This window comes from Mya arenaria, chromosome 8, assembly GCF_026914265.1.
Source record: "Mya arenaria isolate MELC-2E11 chromosome 8, ASM2691426v1".
Taxonomy (NCBI): Eukaryota; Metazoa; Mollusca; class Bivalvia; order Myida; family Myidae; genus Mya; species Mya arenaria.
Genome location: NC_069129.1, coordinates 40,823,803 through 40,844,107, shown reverse-complemented (window position 1 = coordinate 40,844,107; position 20,305 = coordinate 40,823,803). Strand labels below are relative to the sequence as shown.

Sequence of the window (20,305 nt, the reverse complement as noted above, 5' to 3'; positions counted from 1 at the left end):
CTAGATGTATCCACCACTGTCACTTGATGTATCCAACACTGTCACTAGATGTATCCACCACTGTCACTTGATGTATTCACCACTGTCACTAGATGTATTCACCACTGTCACTAGATGTATTCACCACTGTCACTAGATGTATTCACCACTGTCACTAGATGTATTCACCACTGTCACTAGATGTATTCACCACTGTCACTAGATGTATTCACCACTGTCACTAGATGTATCCACCACTGTCACTAGATGTATTCACCACTGTCACTAGATGTATCCACCACTGTCACTAGATGTATTCACCACTGTCACTAGATGTATTCACCACTGTCACTAGATGTATTCACCACTGTCACTAGATGTATTCACCACTGTCACTAGATGTATTCACCACTGTCACTAGATGTACATCACTGTCAACAGATGTATTCAACACTGTCACTAGATGTATTCACCACTGTCACTAGATGTACCCACCATGTCATTAGATGTATTCACCGCTGTCGCTGAAAACGTCCACAACTATAACTGGATATATCCACCACTGTCACTAGATGTACCCACCACTATCACGAGATGTATACACCACTGTCGCTTCATGTTTTCGTCACTATCACTAGATGTATTCACCACGGTCACCAGATATTTTTTGCTACTGTCACTTGATGAACATCGAGGGATGAAAGCGAAAAGGTTTTATCTGTTTCTTTATTTAATGTCACTTAGAACATTTTCGCATTCCCTTCTTGAAATGTCACTAGATGTATTCACCGCTGTCACTAGATGTTATCATCTCTGTCACTGGTTGTGTTTACCACTGCCACCAATTACATTCGAAGTCTTGTAAAAACTTGTAAAATAGGATTTCCAGTGAGCATTTGGTTTGATGCAGAAAACTGGATAAATACTTTTTCAGCTGTAATGATGAGCGTTTAAGAGTAATCTCCCTAATCGATAGGTATTTGATACAGTGATGTCCCCTGTCACGACTCCACTCCCCTTAGAAACAATCAATTTACTTCCTTGTTTGTAAGTTCTGAAGATAAACGAAAATCGAGGTAAATATTTGTGTATTTCTTTTATAACATGTGTGTTTGTAGAATAACCTACATGGGAAACTGGTTTTTATAACACCTTTAAACCATTGTTCCTGATATACATGTAAAATGGGCACTTTGAACGTTACTTTCGTTTTTAAGATTTAAATATCAAAATATAAGGATGTTTCTCAATAAAAGGTCCTTTATTTTTGAATGTATTATATGTGTTACATATAAATGGTAGGACCTTGAAATATCACCACTTCCATTGTTTACTTGCTGGTTGAGCTGTGTATTCATGATTTATCATCAGGTTAGCGATGCTTATTAATTAAGCAGTTATAATGAGAGCAGGGGCGTAGCAAGGGCTATAAAACCTGTAGGCCCGATGATTTTATTTGAGTTTGGGAATTTTTATATGCACATTACACACACTCAATAATACTTGCAATGATTACAATAAAACCAAGCAATACACCCTGCACGTAGTTTAAATAAACTCCAAACTCGTTTTCGTTAAAACAAAAAATAAAACTTTTGAGTTGTTCAAAGTGTTTGAGAAGTTCTTATTTTTTGTTGCATTTTTTGGTTATTCAAATTTATCATTTTCCAAAAGAGTTGTAAGCCCTGGCCTATAAGGCCTATATGTAGCTACGCCACTGGAGAGTAATAAGAGTAGTCTCCCTTATCAAATGGTACTTGATGCCCCCTGTCTCGAGTGTACACCCTCTTAGAATCAAATCACTTCCTTGTTAGTAAGTTTTGAAAATAGACAAACAATATACTGTTTTAAAGGGCCCTTATATTTTTCATGTAACGGTGTTATTGATATGTATATAGCGGTACTTTGTCAGTATTGGGCCGGCTTTTATTGCGACGCGATATTGACCGCCTGCAGATTGAGCTGTCGTGGGCTTCATTCTTGTTAACGAATTTAAGAATGTACATGTTTATCTGTATCAATATTGTAATATCCCCAAATTTTCAGCAAAACTTCGTTATTCATACAGGATGTACATGTTTGTATTTTTGACGTTTAGTTCCATGTAATTGAAAGCCGTTTCTTTTGTAAATATGTTATCCATTTTTCCTTAAAAGTTATTACAACAGTTTCAGTTTTACCCAATCATGATATAGTTGTACCCCTTCGCCTTTGAATAAATATTTAAGAACAAGTTGTTATGTATGTAGGCAGCCATTTTGAAGAAGCTACTTCCGCATTGCATTCTTGGAAATTTCCGTAGCAACCGCCAAGATGCTGATATGATATTGCCGATTGTCGAGGATTCCATTGTAATCTCTCTTTTTTGCATTGTTGAACCTTTGTGGCAGTCATCCTATTCATACACAAAATTTTAGAAAACGTTTCATTCATCATAATAATGTTTGCACTGTTTGAATTCAAGCAGTGGTAAACGTTCTATTTTTATGGAAACTCACGAAGGAACAATTTACACCGAAGGAACAATTTTTTATGTTCCTTCGGCTCTAGTATATAAGCTCGATCTCGCAGACGATCAAGGATTCTGGCAACCATTTTTACAGCAACAAGCTGAATTTTCATTTCTGATGTAAATTTTTGTTATATTTATCTAAATTCACTATACAAGTACAAAAAAAATCTTTTTTACCAATTTCAATAGAATTAGGGTATTTTTCAAAAATATCTTGACTTAAAGTTTCAGTGAGATAGAAAGAGCGAACTTTCTATTTAAATTCTGGGGTTACAAAACATTTGTGCACTAATATTTTGCTCAAAGTAGATTATTGTTGAACATTCCTTTTCTTAATATTTGCACAGAGTTTAATAAACACACTTCCAGAAGAGTTGTTAGGAAATTTACAAATAAATAGATAACATGTAATCTTTGGTTTTATTATTACTTAGGACATCTATGAGAATAAGCTTCATTTGATATTTTTTCCAGAGTCCATTTTTAATTGTTTACAAGGGGGGAGGGGGTTCAATAATGAAGACAGAACTTTCACAAGACTGTGAAGTTAATAAATGACTGAATGTAGCTGTTGCAGGCTATATCGAACCTTTTGAACATCAAAGCTATATATCAGCATAGGTGCGAGAACTTACATGTATGTAACCAGCACTCGGAAGTTTATTGAGGAGAAGAGAATATATACAGCGAGATTACATACTTCAAAGTAATGCCTACTGAGGCAGGTTATCAGCCAGGGTATGGCATAGACGGGATTCTTCCGAAAGGTCAAATCTATACATAAAAAAGTACTCAGTAGTTGGTACTCCATTGTAAATATACGTGGATAATACCCACTCGGTGATATTCCTAGATTGCGAGTGGAAAAGTGTACATGATATCGAAACGCTTCAATATTATTAGAAAAAAAAAAAAAAAACCAATTATTAAGTTATATATTTAATTCCTTTTTACAGATGGAGGTTTCCGGAAAGAGACGTGACCCTGACTTTGACAAGGGCTCCGCAGACGCAACTGTCTACTGTCAGCCGTGTGAAGAAGGCGGGAAACGCGCTGTAGCCAAGGGATTCTGTCAGACCTGCGAGGAGTACATGTGTGATCCCTGTATCGAGGCCCACAAGAGGTTCAAGCTGTCCAGGAACCACATAATGTTGACTAAAGATAAGATGCCTTCCTTCTACCCGTACACCAAGCAGTCAGACATCGGCGAAACTGAATACTGTAAAACCCATCCTAAGGAGATGATCAAGTTTTACTGCCCGAACCACGGCGACCTTGGCTGTGGTGACTGTGTCGTACTCGACCATCGCAGCTGTAAAGTCGATTACATCGCTAACGTTGCTAAAGATTTTGTCATTGGCAATGAATTCAGGGAGCTAGAACCATCGATTAAACGAGCTGAAGATCTACTATCTTGGTCAATAAGTAATGCCAATGAAATTTTAGACGAGGTCGAAAACCAGTCTAAGGATGAGATCGCCAAATTGAGAAAGTTCCGGGCAGAAATCAACACCTACCTGGATCGCCGCGAGAAGGAGTTGCTAGACAACATCCGGAAAGTGAAGATCGATGATGAAAGCGTGCTGAATACATTAAAGACTGACTGTGAGTCGGCGAAATCGGGTCTTGAGGCCATGAGGGCGGATCTATCTTCCGGTGACATCTCGGTGAACCAGCGTTACGTGGCGGCGAGGCGAGCCGAAAAGGACTTACGGAGTATTCTGGAAAAGAACAAGGAGATGACTGGTCTGATAAAGGCCCGAAAGTATCGATTTACCAAAGACGAGGACACGGAACGTCTTCTGGGATCGAACATGGGCCTGGGAACACTGGACGTTGCCGGAGAGTTTCGTAAAGATAGTATGTACATCATGTTATTCTGAATTATATGACGTTGTCGGTACATTTTGTTTAAAACCTATTTATTCTCCAGATAGCATACGTCGTCTACGGTGTCCATGTTCAAAGTTGTCCCACTTAGGCGACTTTAATTAAATTGCAAAATGTTGATCCCCGCTCCTTTTTCCGCCGTGCCTTTAATTTTATTGACTCGAAGAAAACTGTTGAACATGGGTCTGAATTTGCGTATCGGTCCGGTACTGTCCATTTCTCGTTCACCAGAGGTGTGATGCTATGCGTAGATTTATCATGATCGAACGGTGATATAGTCACCTAAGAATAATAATGAACAATTGTCTACACCCCCGCCCCTTTTTTTAAAAATATGGATAAAAAGATAGCAATTAATTCATATTGGCCTTAGCAGTAACTAAAATTGTACACAAACAACAAGCCTACTAGTAAGCTGTTGCCGTTAAATATGGTAACAAACAGTATTCAGGGGCGGTTCCAGGATTTAACGGTAGGGGGGGCGTTGCTAAGTGGCGTTACCTTGTGACTTGCTCTACTTCATCCGAACCGAAAAGGATTCGGTTTAAACTGTTGGCAGTGGGGTTCGGGTATTCCCCGTAGAAAATCTTGACAATTTCTACTCCAAAATGGAGCATTTGAGGCGTATTATATTACCAGTGATTTTTTTTTTAAATTATTATTACCGCCTTGTACCTTGCACATTGGGAAAAAAAGTCAACTTTGGGAAAAATACAAAATCAGGCCAAAATAGCTTATATAATGGGAAATGTATAGATGTTTTAACTTTTTTATGCATACATTATGCTGTGAAAGAGTAAGTCTTGTCAAGATTTTGTTGATATTTCAAGAAATTCATTGCTTTTTTATTCATTATCGTAATCTGCATTTATCAAATTGGGAAACAATTATAAAATTTTGGAAAATATGGACAGTTTTTCGCAAGGGGAAACAGCCTTTAGAAGGCAGTAAATTGCGCCAAAAAAATCACTGTTTACATGTTTATCATTAGGAGTGTTAAAACTAAAAAAGTGACAGCTGAAACCCTTTAGCAAATGTTCTTTTAAAGCTGCACTTTCACAGAGTTTTGACAATGAAACTTGAAATGAGTCATTATTTGTGTTAATGATACAAAACTAAGTTAGCAGTTTTTCATATATTCGTTCGTATAGCTAAAGGGTTACTTACGCTTTATGAAAAATGAAATTTTGGGCAGTTTTCTTAATTAATGAGATCTCTTTTATTGTGAGGTATCCTATTTGACTGCTTTAAAGGCATTGCCACAAATATTAGCTGATTCTGAGGTAAAAAATAAATAAATGTCAAAACAGTCAATATGTGAGAGTGCAGCTTTTAAGCTGCACTCCCACAGATTAACCATTTTGACAACTTATTATTTTTTGTCTTGAAAGATCCAATTATTGCGTAAATATCTGAACATCAGCGATATAAGACTGCTGACAAAAGATCGCATCGCAGTTTTTCATATTGACGTTTGAAAATTAATGATTTATGGCTAAAAGCATTAATAATGCTTTAATAAAAAATGCATAAAGCATCATTTTTTGATCATAAAATAAAAACCTGTGATCTGATACTTTGTCAGCAATCTTATATTAATTGGTATCCATGCAATTCGCAAAATTAGTTCGTTTTAAGACAAAAAATAAATAAAAAGTAATCAAAACGTTCAATCTGTGAAAGTGCAGTTTTAAAACGTCTCATTTCCAAAAGCGTTACTAACGAGTTTCAGCGATTCATTGTTGCGTGATCGAAACTTTAGCTGCGTGGGTTCGCAATCCCGAAATGATGATATTTGTTATAATTTAATTATATTTTTCTGCAGTTTCGGTATCAGGGTGTTAAATAATGATGAAATAAGTGTTTTCAGATGCATTTCTTGGAAAAACATAGTTTTGGTCCAAGAACATGAGCGAGTCCCTATAAACCTGTTGTCATTTTATTGCAAAACATTTTACGGCACATGTGATTAATACAAAACCATTCTTGACTGCCATTAGAAGGCTGTGTTTGTCTCAGACCGATCCCTTGTATTCACGGCTGAGGGCGTTAAATCGAACTATATTAATAATGAACTTTGATTTCTTTTCGACATAATGAGCAACGATCGATCATTGTCAGAGGGGGAACAAACGCTTCAAATCGGATTCAAACGATTGACTGACAGTCAAGTGAGCTAGTCAAGAAACAAATAATATTCATATGCATTTCGTTTAAGTCGTTAAAAAAACGTACGTTTTGTTTTAACCCGTGTAGTCTGGGTTCCAAGTCCTCATTTTGAGAAAAAATTGCCGAGGATATTATACAAATTATTTCCATTTGTAGTCCATTGTTTATGAAAAGGGACTTTAGCCACTTGGTGACATTTGCGATTTTAATATTTCCAAGGTATAGGAAACCATAAAATGAGGGGCTGTAATGATATTTAGTAAGTAATAATTAACCCCATAATAGCTTTGAATATTAACATTAAACCGTGTTCAGATTCAAGTTTATGTTAATTTCATATTTTCAAGGTCAAGGTCATTGATAAAATCAAATTGATATTTTTGAGAAATATACACTATCGGACTAGTTTCTTCCTTTTTTATTTTAAAAGTATACGGTGTATCTAGTCTATATTTTTACCAAAATCAACTGGTACGTATGTGCTTTCAATATTTTGATTTGAACGAACCCTATATATCATTTCCATGGAGATATTCAAAATGGCTTACCAACAGTCAACAAACAACGGTTACCTTAAGGTGACCTTATTGTCGTTACAAGTTCGACTAACGTGTACTTTAAACTTAACTATGAACCCCTCCCTCCCCTCCCCAAAACCATTTCTTTATATGGACAAGAACATTCCTCGCATACTATATAAAACAAGGTAAAATCTGCACACATCCTTCAGTTATATACAAGGATATGTCGCAGGAGTTTATTTTCGGTCATCAATTTGCCATACAACGTTCGACAAGTAGAGAAAATCGACATAACGGACAAATTCGACATAATGGAGGTAATCGAAATAACGGAGAAAATCGACATAATCGACATAACGGACAAATTCGACATAACGGAGAAAATCGACATTAGATATATCGACATAACAGATTTTGATTGTATTAGTAATCAGCAAAAACATTTCAAATGAACGCATAGTTACATGGGTCAGCAGGCACCAAAAGTAAATATTTCTTTCGTGGGTAATGCACTCTATAGGACTGTAGGTTTTGGTACTTACTCAGTGCAATATATTACGATCTTGCACTGAAACAAACATTTATCCTCTACAATATATGTTTAACTGCCTTGACAAGATCCTTTTGTTTTAAATGATCATATTTTAAGATAGCTCCGTACGTCCATACGAGGCAATTTCGTTGACAGGACCCATCATGTTGGCCACGTCCCCCACCCCCCTTAAAAAATCCACACCAAAAATAATTGGAACATGATTGTAAATCCCAATAAAACCTTAGTATCAACAAAAAAATCCACATAAAATCAAATATATGTAATAAAAGTAAATAAAAAATTTTCGTGCAATTTTTGGTCGATATTTAGGTTTTTGAGATTAATGATCATGTTCCAATCATGTTTGTTATTGAACATTTTTTTTGTGCGGGGCGTGGCAAATAGGATGGGCCTTGTCAACGTTACTGCCGCCTGTGGGTACGTTCGGAGATTCTACCATCCAGGCACGGGTCTTCTACTAATTAAACGAACTTTTTGTTCGTCTGACCTAGTTATAGAAATATGAACTTTTCTATTCATTGACCGACCGACCGACACTTCGCTTTCCTTGGGCCCGTTATATTGAAATATCATGTTTAACTTCAAAAATCTTAAATAAATATCACAAAAAGCAACAGTTTTTTACTGTTTTTATTTCTTTTTTTTTAAACTGGCTTACATTTAATTTACACACTTACGTAACAAAATAGTGAAATCGTTACGCTAAATGTTATTATATTATTTTCACGTGTTATATAAGCAATGCAACTCTTTTTTATTAGTAGCTAAGTTTTGAAAAGTGGTGTTGATTGGAAAGTATAATAATTTTAATTTTTAATTGAGATCTTTCCTGATCAACCACATTTTTATTACTTTTTTAAGAAAAGCAGTCCTATTTTAAAAATAGGCTTAATTAATAAAATAAAATATATGTGACATTATGGCATTTGATGTGTAAGGTCCATTGACACGCAAGTCGATAATATTTCTTTATTGAATATCATTGCTGTCTTAAATAGAAATCACTCCTGATTTTAGTTTTAAATCCTGATTAGAATTTAATCTAAAAGTGTTTTAATGTTTTATTGATCAAAGTCTTTAGATGTCAATTGTTGAAGTGAACATTTGTTCAAGTATAAACTCCAAACTAATATATATAATTTCTGTTTATTCCAGGGTGTCCGTCTGTCTGTTAACCTGAAGTATACTGAGTATTGATGTTTGATATGGCTAAATACCAGTTTATACCGTTGGCTCATTTATAAGATAAAAGGGAAACATGATATACATGTAGTCCTTTATTTGTGTTTCAGTTCCAGTTCTTGACCTCTCTACTGTGACATGGAAGAAGGGGACGGATATCAACGTTAAAACGTCTCAGGACCAGGAAACCTGCCGTATCACAGGCTCCGCCGTCCTTGCTTCTGGTCTCTTTCTCCTGGCTGACTCGTATAACAAGAGTGTCAAACTTGTAAACGTCCCCGCCCGCTCCGTAACGTCCCGCCTCCAACTGCCATGCCAACCCTGGGACGTGTGTGTGCTCCATGATGACCAAGCGGCAGTCACTCTCCCGAATAATCTCATGATTCAGCTGGTGTCTACAAAGCGAGGAGAGTTGACGTGCGGAAAGAAAATTAAAGTATCACCTCACTGTCATGGTATTGCGTTCTACAACAACAGATTATACGTTTCGTACACATCAAACCCGCGTATTGAAGTGATGACATTGGATGGTCATATCATAAGTACATTCCAAACAGATGATGGAAGACAACTTTTCCTTACACCATGTTCTATAACTGTGTCAACTTCAACACCACCGAACCTTTACGTGTCTGACTTCGATGCCTACACCGTGCTTCAGCTGACCCTGGACGGGAAGGTCCTGCGTGAGTACCGAGACAAGCAGCTCAGAAGTCCCATGTACTTAGTGGAGGTAGGGCCCGGCCAGATGCTCGTGTGTGGGAATGACAGCAACAACGTGTTGCTGCTGACGGAGAGGGATGGCAAGATGACGGAAATACTGGGAGAGAAGGACGGACTGACCACTCCCTACTACGTGACCTTCTGTCCTCACACACGTGCCATAGTTGTCGGGATGAACTATAATGATGACTCACTGAAGGTCTTTAATGCAAATTGACAGCTTTTCTACATCAGTCGTGATTTTTTGTTTCTTTATAAGACACTTCTGTGTATTCAATATTGTTTGTTAAATACAATAACATTTAATTTACAACATAAGCATACAGAATTGATTGGTTAAAAAAGTGTTTTAATGGTACAATTGAATAGCTATTGTCGCTTAAATACATGTACATATATCTAATAAATGTTCAGCATATTTAGCAGTTTGTTTAACAATAAATTGTGTAAAGAATTAATGTAAACAGTGGTGTTCTGTTCAACACTTTTTCAATAAGAATTTGTTTTTGGTGTTTTGTTTGGAATGTTGAATAAATAGAACTTTGATTTTACGACATGAACATCACATTATATAGAATTATTCTAGAAAATATTCTATATACAGATGTATATTTTTTCCTGGTTTTAAAGTTTAAATTAGGTGTTTCGCATACTGTTAAACCAAGATTTTGGATTTAAAAGGTTTAATATTTCAATCAAATTAAATACTTGTTAAATATGTTTAACAAGACATCGCTCAAAGATATGACAATATTTTATGTTAATGCAAATAATTTTGAATTCACTATAAAATAATATTTTAAATCGGAATTCTCCCAATTTATTGTTTTCCATTCAAATGGACATGAAAAATACAATATGTCTTTATGCTTTAAAATTGTTGGTAGGAACGAAATTTACAACGAAATATTTTGTCTGTTCACTCTCTGTATTGCTATGCTGGTTTTGTATCTTAATCTTTTACAATTAAATGTACCTGAACACTTTCAAAATCGTCTTATTATGGAAAACTTCAAAACTGCACCTAACGCATACGTACATGTATTTACACTGCAGAAACGTAACCAGCTTTTCATGGTTTTGAATATATATTATTTTGATATGGGACGTTGAACTTCAATAGGTACACATACTTTGTCAATCAGTTTAACAATGCACACTCACAATGCCATGATCCACATAAGAGAAGGTCACTGAAAACTACACAACACAGCGTTGAACACGGCTTCTAAAATGTCCTCGCACCATATTGGAATTTGCTGTTGTTATCAGGGGCGAAGCTAGCCCTCTATTCATGTGGATTTAAAATTGTGCTAGTGGGGTCTGGGAGCATGCCCCCTCCTGAAATTTATGAAAAAAAATATGCAGTCTGGTGCATTCTGGGCGTTCTGAGGTGCGTTATTTAGTACTGGAAAATGCACAGTTTTCGGTTGATAAATCAACAAATAAACCCTAAACTCGGCAGATTTGTTTCTATTAGATAGCAAACAAATAAGCCCCGATTATGTTAATAGCATTCAGATTGTCTAACGAAAGTCTAATTTTTGGTCCTTTTTACCATTGAACTGTATAATTACATTTTCAATTTCAATAACCATATGTATGTAACCGAATGCATAGTCAAGCACGAATACTGTCAGTTTGGCTGCATTGTTTTGTTCAGAATCGTGTGGATTCAGCAGCGTACTCGCGTATAGGCAGTTACGCGCAGTATACCTTTTGAAAGAAAACAAATCTTAAATACATCGACAAACAGTCTGACTAAGATTGTGTAGAAATCTGATTCCTCCATTTCTGAAGAGTTTAACATACAATGAATATATACACATTTTACAGTGAAAATGCAACATACTAATAAATATCACTTATTTACAATTTTCTAACAAAAATAACGTTTTCAACATCAGACTAATGGTAATTTTGCCAGTAAAAAATATTTTATTTTGAGTGTAAATCGAATCCCGTTGGCTCGAACTCGCTTGTCTCGTTTTCCTCGTTGGCTCGAACTTGTTGTAAAGGATCGATTCTTTTTACCGAATGTAAGCAATAACGCTTGGCTCGAATTTAACGAGGCTCGAGTTATTTTCGCTGATCCCTGGGAGTTCGAGCCATCGGGTCTCGACTGTATATTCTCATGATTTCCGTATACATTTCCACTTGAGTGAAATAACTATGGATTATTTGAGTGAAATCAGAGGTTGAACCTCGAGTGCCATAACTATGGTTTCCAGAAGTGAAATCAGAGGTCAAACCTCGAGTGCCATAACAAAGGTCTTATTATGTGAAATCAAAGGTCAAACCTCGAGAGCCATAACTATGGTCTCTAGAAGTGAAATCAGAGGTTGATCCTCGAGAACCATAACTATGGTCTCAAGAAGTGAAATCAGAGGTCAAACCTCGAGTGCTTTAACAAAAGTCTCATTAAGTGAAATTAGGGGTCAAACCTTGAGTGCCATAACTATGGTCTCATTAAGTGAAATCAGAGGTCGAATCTCGAGTGCCAAATATATGGCCACATTGAGTCAAATCAAAGGTCGAACCTCGAGTACCATAGCTCTCGCCTCATTGAGTCAAATCAGAGGTCAAACCTCGAGTAACATAGCTATGGCCTCATTGAGTCAAATCAGAGGTCGATCTTCGAGTGCCATAGCTATGGCCTCATTGAGTCAAATCAGAGGTCGAACCTCGAGTACCATAGCTATGGTCTCATTGAGTCAAATCAGAGGTCAAACCTCGGGTAACATAGCTATGGCCTCATTGAGTCAAATCAGAGGTCGAATTTCGAGTGCCATAGCTATGGCCTCATTGAGTCAAATCAGAGGTCGAACCTCGAGTACCATAGCTATGGTCTCATTGAGTCAAATCAGAGGTCAAACCTCGAGTAACATAGCTATGGTCTCATTGAGTCAAATCAGAGGTCAAACCTCGAGTGCCAAATCTATGGCCTCATTGAGTCAGATCAAAGGTCGAACTTCGAGTTCCATAACTAGAGTCTCAATAAGTGAAATCAGAGGTTTAACCTCGAGTGCCATAGCTATGGGCAATGATCTGATTGTGCTAAATCAGAGGTCGAACCTCGAGAGAATGAATTGTCTGAATGGAATTAGCAGTCAACCCTCGAGTGAACAACATAACATGTAAAACATTTTATTATAGTGATTCTTGACTTCATGTAAACTTATTTTTCGCAAACCGTTCAAAGGGACAAACGCAACACTTAATACTACATATGTTTAGAGGAATGTGAAGGCTATCGTTGATGCATTGTACCGTGTTGTGCCTCTCGATTAGAATCTGTCAGGCCAGTTGAACAGGCTCTTCGTCTTGGCTTGTCCTTGTAGTTTCGTATGTATTTATTTATGTCACATACTTCAGCGAATACATATGTCAGTTTATTTATCACTTGTTCAAGGGCAAACCTATGATATAGTGATCTCTGATGCACAAACCTGGTCTGACGCAAAATATGGAGCACAACTTTACGCACTATTAAACATAGAGCTTATTAAAAGCTCATTGAATTTAAGTCAATTACATTCAGATGAATGTGTGCCACAGATTGTTCATTTAAGGTGCACAGCGTGTACAATAACTAATTGTTAAATGTGCGAATAAAAGGTAGTCTGGAAGTTTCAGATACCTTTTTGTCCATTTTAAAGAAATCAAGCAAATACTGGATTTACATTGACAGCTCCCGTTTAAACATATATACAAAGAACCAAAAGTTATGTCAGTATTTAAACTTTGTACAATTATTTTGAGAAATAATAATATAAAGTTAAACCAAATGACCGACTACATATTGTATTAAATATCCAACACTTAATAACAATATATACAGAAAATGCCAAAATTACTCTTGTATTTTACACTTCATATTAACATGGGTGTCTAAATGTCAAAAGAAATGCTAAAGTCAATAGCCCGTATGGCCATCCCTTGTCTCAATTGCGCTACGCATCGACGTCTTATACTGTTTATTGGTGTTCTTATACCGTGAAGTGGTGCTCTCGCTCTTTCCTTGTGCAAAGTCCGTTCAAGGTCCACCACGTTGTTGACGTCATCTCTGTATTCCTGTTGACCACTCGCCCCTGTACAAACGCCACGATCGACAAACGTGAACATCTGAACTGGTGGATCCTGGTGCCATAGTGACTGCTACTCTTAAATATATTATAGTATTTCCCACGAAAGCAGCCGTTCTTATAATATTTTGTCCGCAACAAAGCTTTCCAAAGGGTTGAGCGAGTGGGTTTTTGTAAAGTTCAAAAAAAAAATAATTAAATAATAAATCAGAGTAAAGATTCGTCGATAATAGAAATGTAGTATACACCAATCTTTTGTTCGCTTGGATGAATGAAAAAAGACCCTGTCAGAGTTAAGCGGAGATTTATATATGTACCAGAATGAACCAGATTTTACCCCACTGATGAGAAGCTTTGTTACAACCGCGATATACATCGTTATATTAATGCGCCAGTATCGAACTTTTGAGGAAAAAAGAAAGTAGGATTAAAAGTTAAAGTAGATTTATTAAAAAACGTATTTAATGTAGTTCCGATAACAAAAATCTTTTGTTGAGCAATAGCTTCTAATATTGCAACTGGCCAAGTAGAAATGGATCCATCTCTGAGTGGCTCAAGCCAGCCAGCGATGGTACTATGACTACTGAACCGCCCCTGGAATAATCGGTCAACAATGGTATATATTTTTATACTTCTGAGAAGCAACTGTGCAATTTATTTTTGTTTGAATAATAGGTTCATTTAAAACGGTGTGAAATTTGTTATATATCTCAAGTTATGGGTACTTTATATAGTTTAATAAAATATATTGTTTAATTCAAACTCGTTTTTCCATGTATGTGATCGCCTCCTTGATGGGAAAGAAGGTGGCATTTACGTTTATGTCAAATATCTTTTCCAAGACATCTTCTGACGCCTAGAAATAGTAAATCATCATCATTCATGCATTTATTCGTTCATCGTCATCATCATCATCATCATTGTTGCGTTGTTGGTTTAGTTCTTACAACAACCTGTGGAATGGGTTAGATTCATAAGATCTCAAATGGAGTTACATGTTTATTCATTCATACCCAAGCATCAAGTGAAATACAATACTACAGGCATAGCTATATATGGAACATAGTATTCAGTATGAATAACTACAATAGAGAAATATGCTGTTGTATATAAAGAATTGTGTCCCTTAGATACATTAAGATTAAGAATGCAACATCTCTCTTCTTTTAAAAAGAATTAGTAAATTTATGAAGAACACATTTAATCTAAAGTAATTTGGTCAACACCCTAGCGTTATCATTATTTTCAGCTGAGCAGAAAATCTTCTTGACAGATTAATTGTTCCAGCAGAGTGTATCTGGAAATTAATGAGAATATCTTCTAACTAAATGTTAACAGTTCAGATAAGGACACTTGAATCCTCCCAGAAATGTCATCTGAAAGTGTTTTGTTTTCATACCGCAGATAGCTGTTGATATATCCAATTAACATTGTAGAAATATTGTCCACAAATATCACTTTCACACGGTTACAGGATATAGGCGATTATGAATTTCCTTCACAGCACAGAATATTGAAGAAAAGTTTTGCATTTGAAATATATTGAAGTATCACAAATATATATACAACATAACCCAAAACACATCATAAATCAGTTCAAAGATCCAACCTTTGAGGTACTTTGACCTGTCTTCCTGATCTAGTGACGTACATGTTAGAGTTTTGATCAGTATTGCCAGCAACATTAGTTGGTGCTGATGGTTGTTGTTGTTGCGACTGAGTGTTATCATGAGAAAAGTTTCGCTCTGATTGATTTTGTATGTTTCTGTCACTGTCATTTTGTGATTGATCAGTTAGACGAATGTCGTTGCCATTGCATGGATGTGTATCTATGATATGAAATGGTTTTTCATTTGTCTTCAACAAATGATTTCTGTTTCGTCTATAGACACCACCATCATTAGTTTCAACAATGTATGATCTGTCATGCACTTGTTTCCTAACAATTGCCTGTTTCCAGCGTTTACCTTGTTTGATTCTAATTGTTTCTCCTTGTGACAATTGTGTGAGTGGCTTGGCAGATTTATCAAACCATGTCTTTGATTTGATTTTTGATTTTGACATTTTGCTTTTGATTTCTTGCCTATTTTGAACTTTCGGCTCAAGGTGTTTGCGTGTTACTGGCAAAATAGACCTAGTCTCCCTACTCATTAGTAACTGTACTGGTGATTTGCCACATGAAAGCGGTGCATTTCTGTATTCGAGAACTGCAAGATACGGATCTTTGTTATCTTGTAGAGATTTTGTGAAAATCTTTTTGATTGTTTGAATACATCTTTCAGCAACACCGTTGCCTTGTGAGTGTAACGGCGATGACGTAACATGTTCAAAATCCCATTCTCTAGCAAATTTGTCAAATTCCTGACTACAATATTGTCCTGCATTGTCACTAATGACTTTTGAGGGTATTCCATGTGTAGCAAAATAGCCCTTCAATTTGTGAATAACCGTGTCAGTTCTCATATTTCTGAGTAACCCGCATTCAAAATATCTGCTATACAGATCAACTACAACAATGTAGTTACTGTCATTCCAGTGAAAAATATCAGTAGCCACAACTTCCCATGGCCTGCTGGGAATCTGATTAGGAATCATTGGTTCCTTGACATTGGAGTTTCTGTGTTCAAGACATATGGGACAATTGAGTACTTTGTTCTTTATGTCTTTGGTCATATTGGGCCAAAACATTACACTTCTTGCACGCTGAGTACATTTCTTTATGCCTAAGTGTGAATCATGAACTTTGTCCAGCATCATATGTCTCAAATCTTTGGGAATTATGACATTGTTTCCTTTCAACAAAAAATCGTCAATGACTGTTAGTTCGTCTCTGAAATTCCAATATTGTAAAATACTATTTGGACAGTTCTGTCTCTTATCAGGCCAACCTGTTAATATTGTGTGTTTCAGAGTCTGCATCTCTTGATCAGTCTCAGTTTTGCTTTTGATCAGAGTCATTTTCTGATCACTCATAGCAATGTTTTCCATGACAGAATGTACATGAACATCTATGTCTTTGCATACATCAATCTGTTCATCTTGCAAATAGTTGCGACTTAGTGTATCAGCTACTGGAATGTCCTTTCCAGGTACATGAACAATTTCATAATCGTATTTCTGTAATTGCAAAATCATCTTTTGCAATCTTGGCGGAGCAACATGCAAACTTTTGCGTGTTATACTCACAAGTGGCTTGTGATCACTTTGGACTACAACATGTCGTCCATATGTCATTTGATGAAACTTGGTCATGCCATACAATACAGCATAGAGCTCTTTTGTAATCTGCGCATAGTTTCTTTCTGCAGACGTCAATGCTTTCGAAGCAAAGAAAACTGGTTTGTCGTTTTGAAGCAAAACACAACCAAGTCCATTTTGTGATGCGTCTACTTGCAGCACAACTTCAATATTTGGATCAAAGTACGAGAGTACCTGTCCTGGGTTTTGAGTTATTACCCTTTTTATTTTGTTCAAGGCAATTTCATGTTCCGGGTCCCACCGGAAAATACTGTCTTTCTTCAGCAACTGTCGTAACAGACTAGTCATTTCTGCAATATTGGGTGCAAATCGTTGCAGATAATTCACCATTCCTAATATAGTCTCTAGCTCAGACTTTGACTTAGGAGACGGCATTTCCTGGACAGCTCTTACCTTTGAAGGATCAATTTTCAGTCCGTCTGACGTCAGTAAATGTCCAAAGAAAGGTATTTCTGACTTACCAATCTCGGTTTTGTCAGCATTGAGTTTGAGACCTTTTTGTTGACATCTTTCCATAAGTTTGTCCAAGTTTCTGTCATGTTCTTGTTTGTCTTTGCCATAACAAACAATATCGTCAACAATGACCTTGACGCCATTCAAACCTTCAAGACAAGACTCCATTTTCTGGACGAAGACGTCTTGAGCAAAATTTACACCATAGGGAAGTCTCAGATACCTATATCTGCCAAATGGAGTATTGAAAACTGTCAGAAATGATGATTTCTTGTTCAGTTTAACAGACCAATAACCGGTTCTCGCGTCAAATTTGGAAAATACGGTTGCACCTGTCAAGTCAGGCAAAATATCATCTATTGATCTAGATGGATAGTGTGGTCTCACTATTGCCTCATTCAGGTCTTTAGGGTCTAGGCATACCCTTAAAGAGCCATTGGGTTTTTCAACAGTTACCATACTGTTGACCCATACAGACGGTTCTGTCAATTTGACAATGACTTTGTCTTTAACCATTCTGTCTAATTCTGTTTTTAGTCTGTCCTTAATTGCAATAGGTACACGTCTTGGAGGGTGTACTACAGGTATTGCATCTGATTTTATATGTATGTCACATTCACCTGGAAGTGTTCCCAGACCAGTAAATACATCATGGTATTTTGAAATAACTTGGTCTTTTGTGTAAGAAACGTCGGGTTCTACTGCTGATACAAATTTGAGTAGATTCATTGCAAGGCAAGTGTCAAGACCTAAAATTGGACATGAGGGTGTATCTACAATGTAAAATTCGTTTCTTGAAATTTTATTATTGTACAAGCATTGAAGACTAACTACACCGTGTACTTTGAGTGATGTGCCATTGTAAGCTGTCAATTTGCTGTTTGTGTGTTTCAACTGAATTTTGCTACCAAGTGATTTGTACATGTGGTATGGTATGATATTAACTTGTGCACCAGAATCAATCTTGAATTTGAATTGTGTGCCGTTGTTGCCAACTGAAATATTGACAAAAGCTTGATTTTTGTGTTTGTCATGAGTAACAGTATTAACAAAATAACCATCACAGTTGTCACTTAGATCTGAGGAAGAAAAATCATTTACCTCATGCACTCGTGGTTTGTTCTGTTCCTTTTGCTTTTTGTAGCATACACTAACAAAGTGATTTCTTTTCCCACAGTAGTTACAGTCTTTTCCTCTTGCTGGGCATATGTCCTTGGTCTCGTGTTTTGATCCACAGTTTGAACACGTAGCCTTCTTCGTGCCAGCGTTAGCATACTTCAGATTGCCTCTCGACCTTTGTTTTGGATTCCTCTTTGCCTCTGGGTGGTGATATGTCCTTGGTGTAACGGCATTTACACTTTTATTGTTGTCCATTTGTTGAATGTGTGATTTTGTAAGTTCATACGTTCTAGCAATGTCCAAAGATTTCTGTAACGTTAAACCGTTCCCTTCGCTTATGAACTTTTCGCGGAGTTTCACAGATCGAACACCAAATACAATGTGATCCCGGATCATGTCATCAAAAATTTCCTCTGGATAGTCACATTCTTTGGTGAGTAATCTCAAGTCCGTAACAAACTGTTCAAACGATTCGCCATCTTTTTGTATTTTCATTTTGAAAATGTATCTTGAATATATACGGTTTGATTTTGGTTTACTATAGTTCTCGAACTGGTTGTAGAAGTATGTAAGATCTTTTTGTTGATCGTCTGTTGGTCTCCAAGTGCTAAAAATGGAACGACCTTTTTCTCCAACCCACAGCATTAGGTAATTACACTTCACTTCTTGTGATTGTTCCTTTAGAGGACCCTTAAACATAAAGTCGGAATGTGACTTAAACGACTTGAATGACTGTGACAAATCCCTGCTGTCCCAGTCCATTTTGGGTGTTTGTCCTTGCATATTGTTAAAGCTTGCCATTTTGTTAGAATGAGCTTCACAATTACAATTTAATTATTCCATTTAATTTCAATTTAATCCATAAGAATCAGTTCACCAACTTCTGACACCATGTTGCGTTGTTGGTTTAGTTCTTACAACAACCTGTGGAATGGGTTAGATTCATAAGATCTCAAATGGAGTTACATGTTTATTCATTCATACCCAAGCATCAAGTGAAATACAATACTACAGGCATAGCTATATATGAAACATAGTATTCAGTATGAATAACTACAATAGAGAAATATGCTGTAGTATATAAAGAATTGTGTCCCTTAGATACATTAAGATTAAGAATGCAACAATCATCATCATCATCATCATCATCATCATCATCAGTTATGAGCGCTAAGTCATGTATATGCTACAGAACAATAATGTATGTATAAGAAAAGTCAATATTGTGAACTTCATGGGAATCATATTTGTATTCATCAAATTCTTACATTAAGAATCGGGCCAAATATGGGATTGACGGCTGCATTTGAAACAAGCAGATCCAGTCCTCAAAATTCTTCCACTGTCTGAAATGAAAGCTATAATAAAATGCTTATGGAGAAGGAGATAATCACACAATCATACTACATGTACTTTATAATATAGTGCCATTTTAATCTTCACACACTCATGCATATTCCAAGTGCTGTCAAAGAAAAATCTCCCAACATAAAATGATGGAACTATGAAATGTACGCGATATCACTGACCTATAAACAAGGTCCTATATTATAGGTCCGTGGAGATGTGTGGGGCCTAACAATGAATGAAACTCCTTGCACTAGCCTACATACCAACAGCACGTTCAGAAGTCTGTCTATTGAAGGGACTCGACCACGTTTTATAGGGTCAGACATCGACATGAATTATTTCGTGCGAAATGATAATTACAATAATAAAACATAAGAAAATGTTCAAATAAGAGCTATTTTGTTAATTATCTATTTAATAAAGTCACAGGAAATACTCCATTTTGCCAAAAAAGATTGATACCGCTTTTAAAATTAAAATTATTTAGGCCAGAATTCTGTGAATGCGT

The 20,305-nt window shown here is 36.4% G+C and overlaps 1 protein-coding gene across 1 annotated transcript; it reads left to right on the top strand.

The window, feature by feature from the left end:
* The first annotated feature begins 972 nt into the window (after nt 1-972).
* On the top strand, nt 973-9,749 carry LOC128244190 (E3 ubiquitin-protein ligase TRIM71-like). Its single transcript, XM_052962207.1, has 3 exons — nt 973-1,055; nt 3,448-4,351; nt 8,920-9,749. Exons 2-3 carry the CDS (start codon nt 3,448-3,450, stop codon nt 9,747-9,749), a joined length of 1,734 nt encoding a protein of 577 aa, XP_052818167.1. The 5' UTR covers nt 973-1,055.
* The last annotated feature ends 10,556 nt before the right edge of the window (nt 9,750-20,305 follow it).

Bases quoted from the DNA above. Each gene is read 5' to 3' on its own strand.
- LOC128244190 (XM_052962207.1), top strand. From the start codon at position 3,448: ATGGAGGTTTCCGGAAAGAGACGTGACCCTGACTTTGACAAGGGCTCC. The intron at 4,352-8,919 runs GTATGTACATCA...TTTGTGTTTCAG, and splicing joins CGGAGAGTTTCGTAAAGATA to TTCCAGTTCTTGACCTCTCT.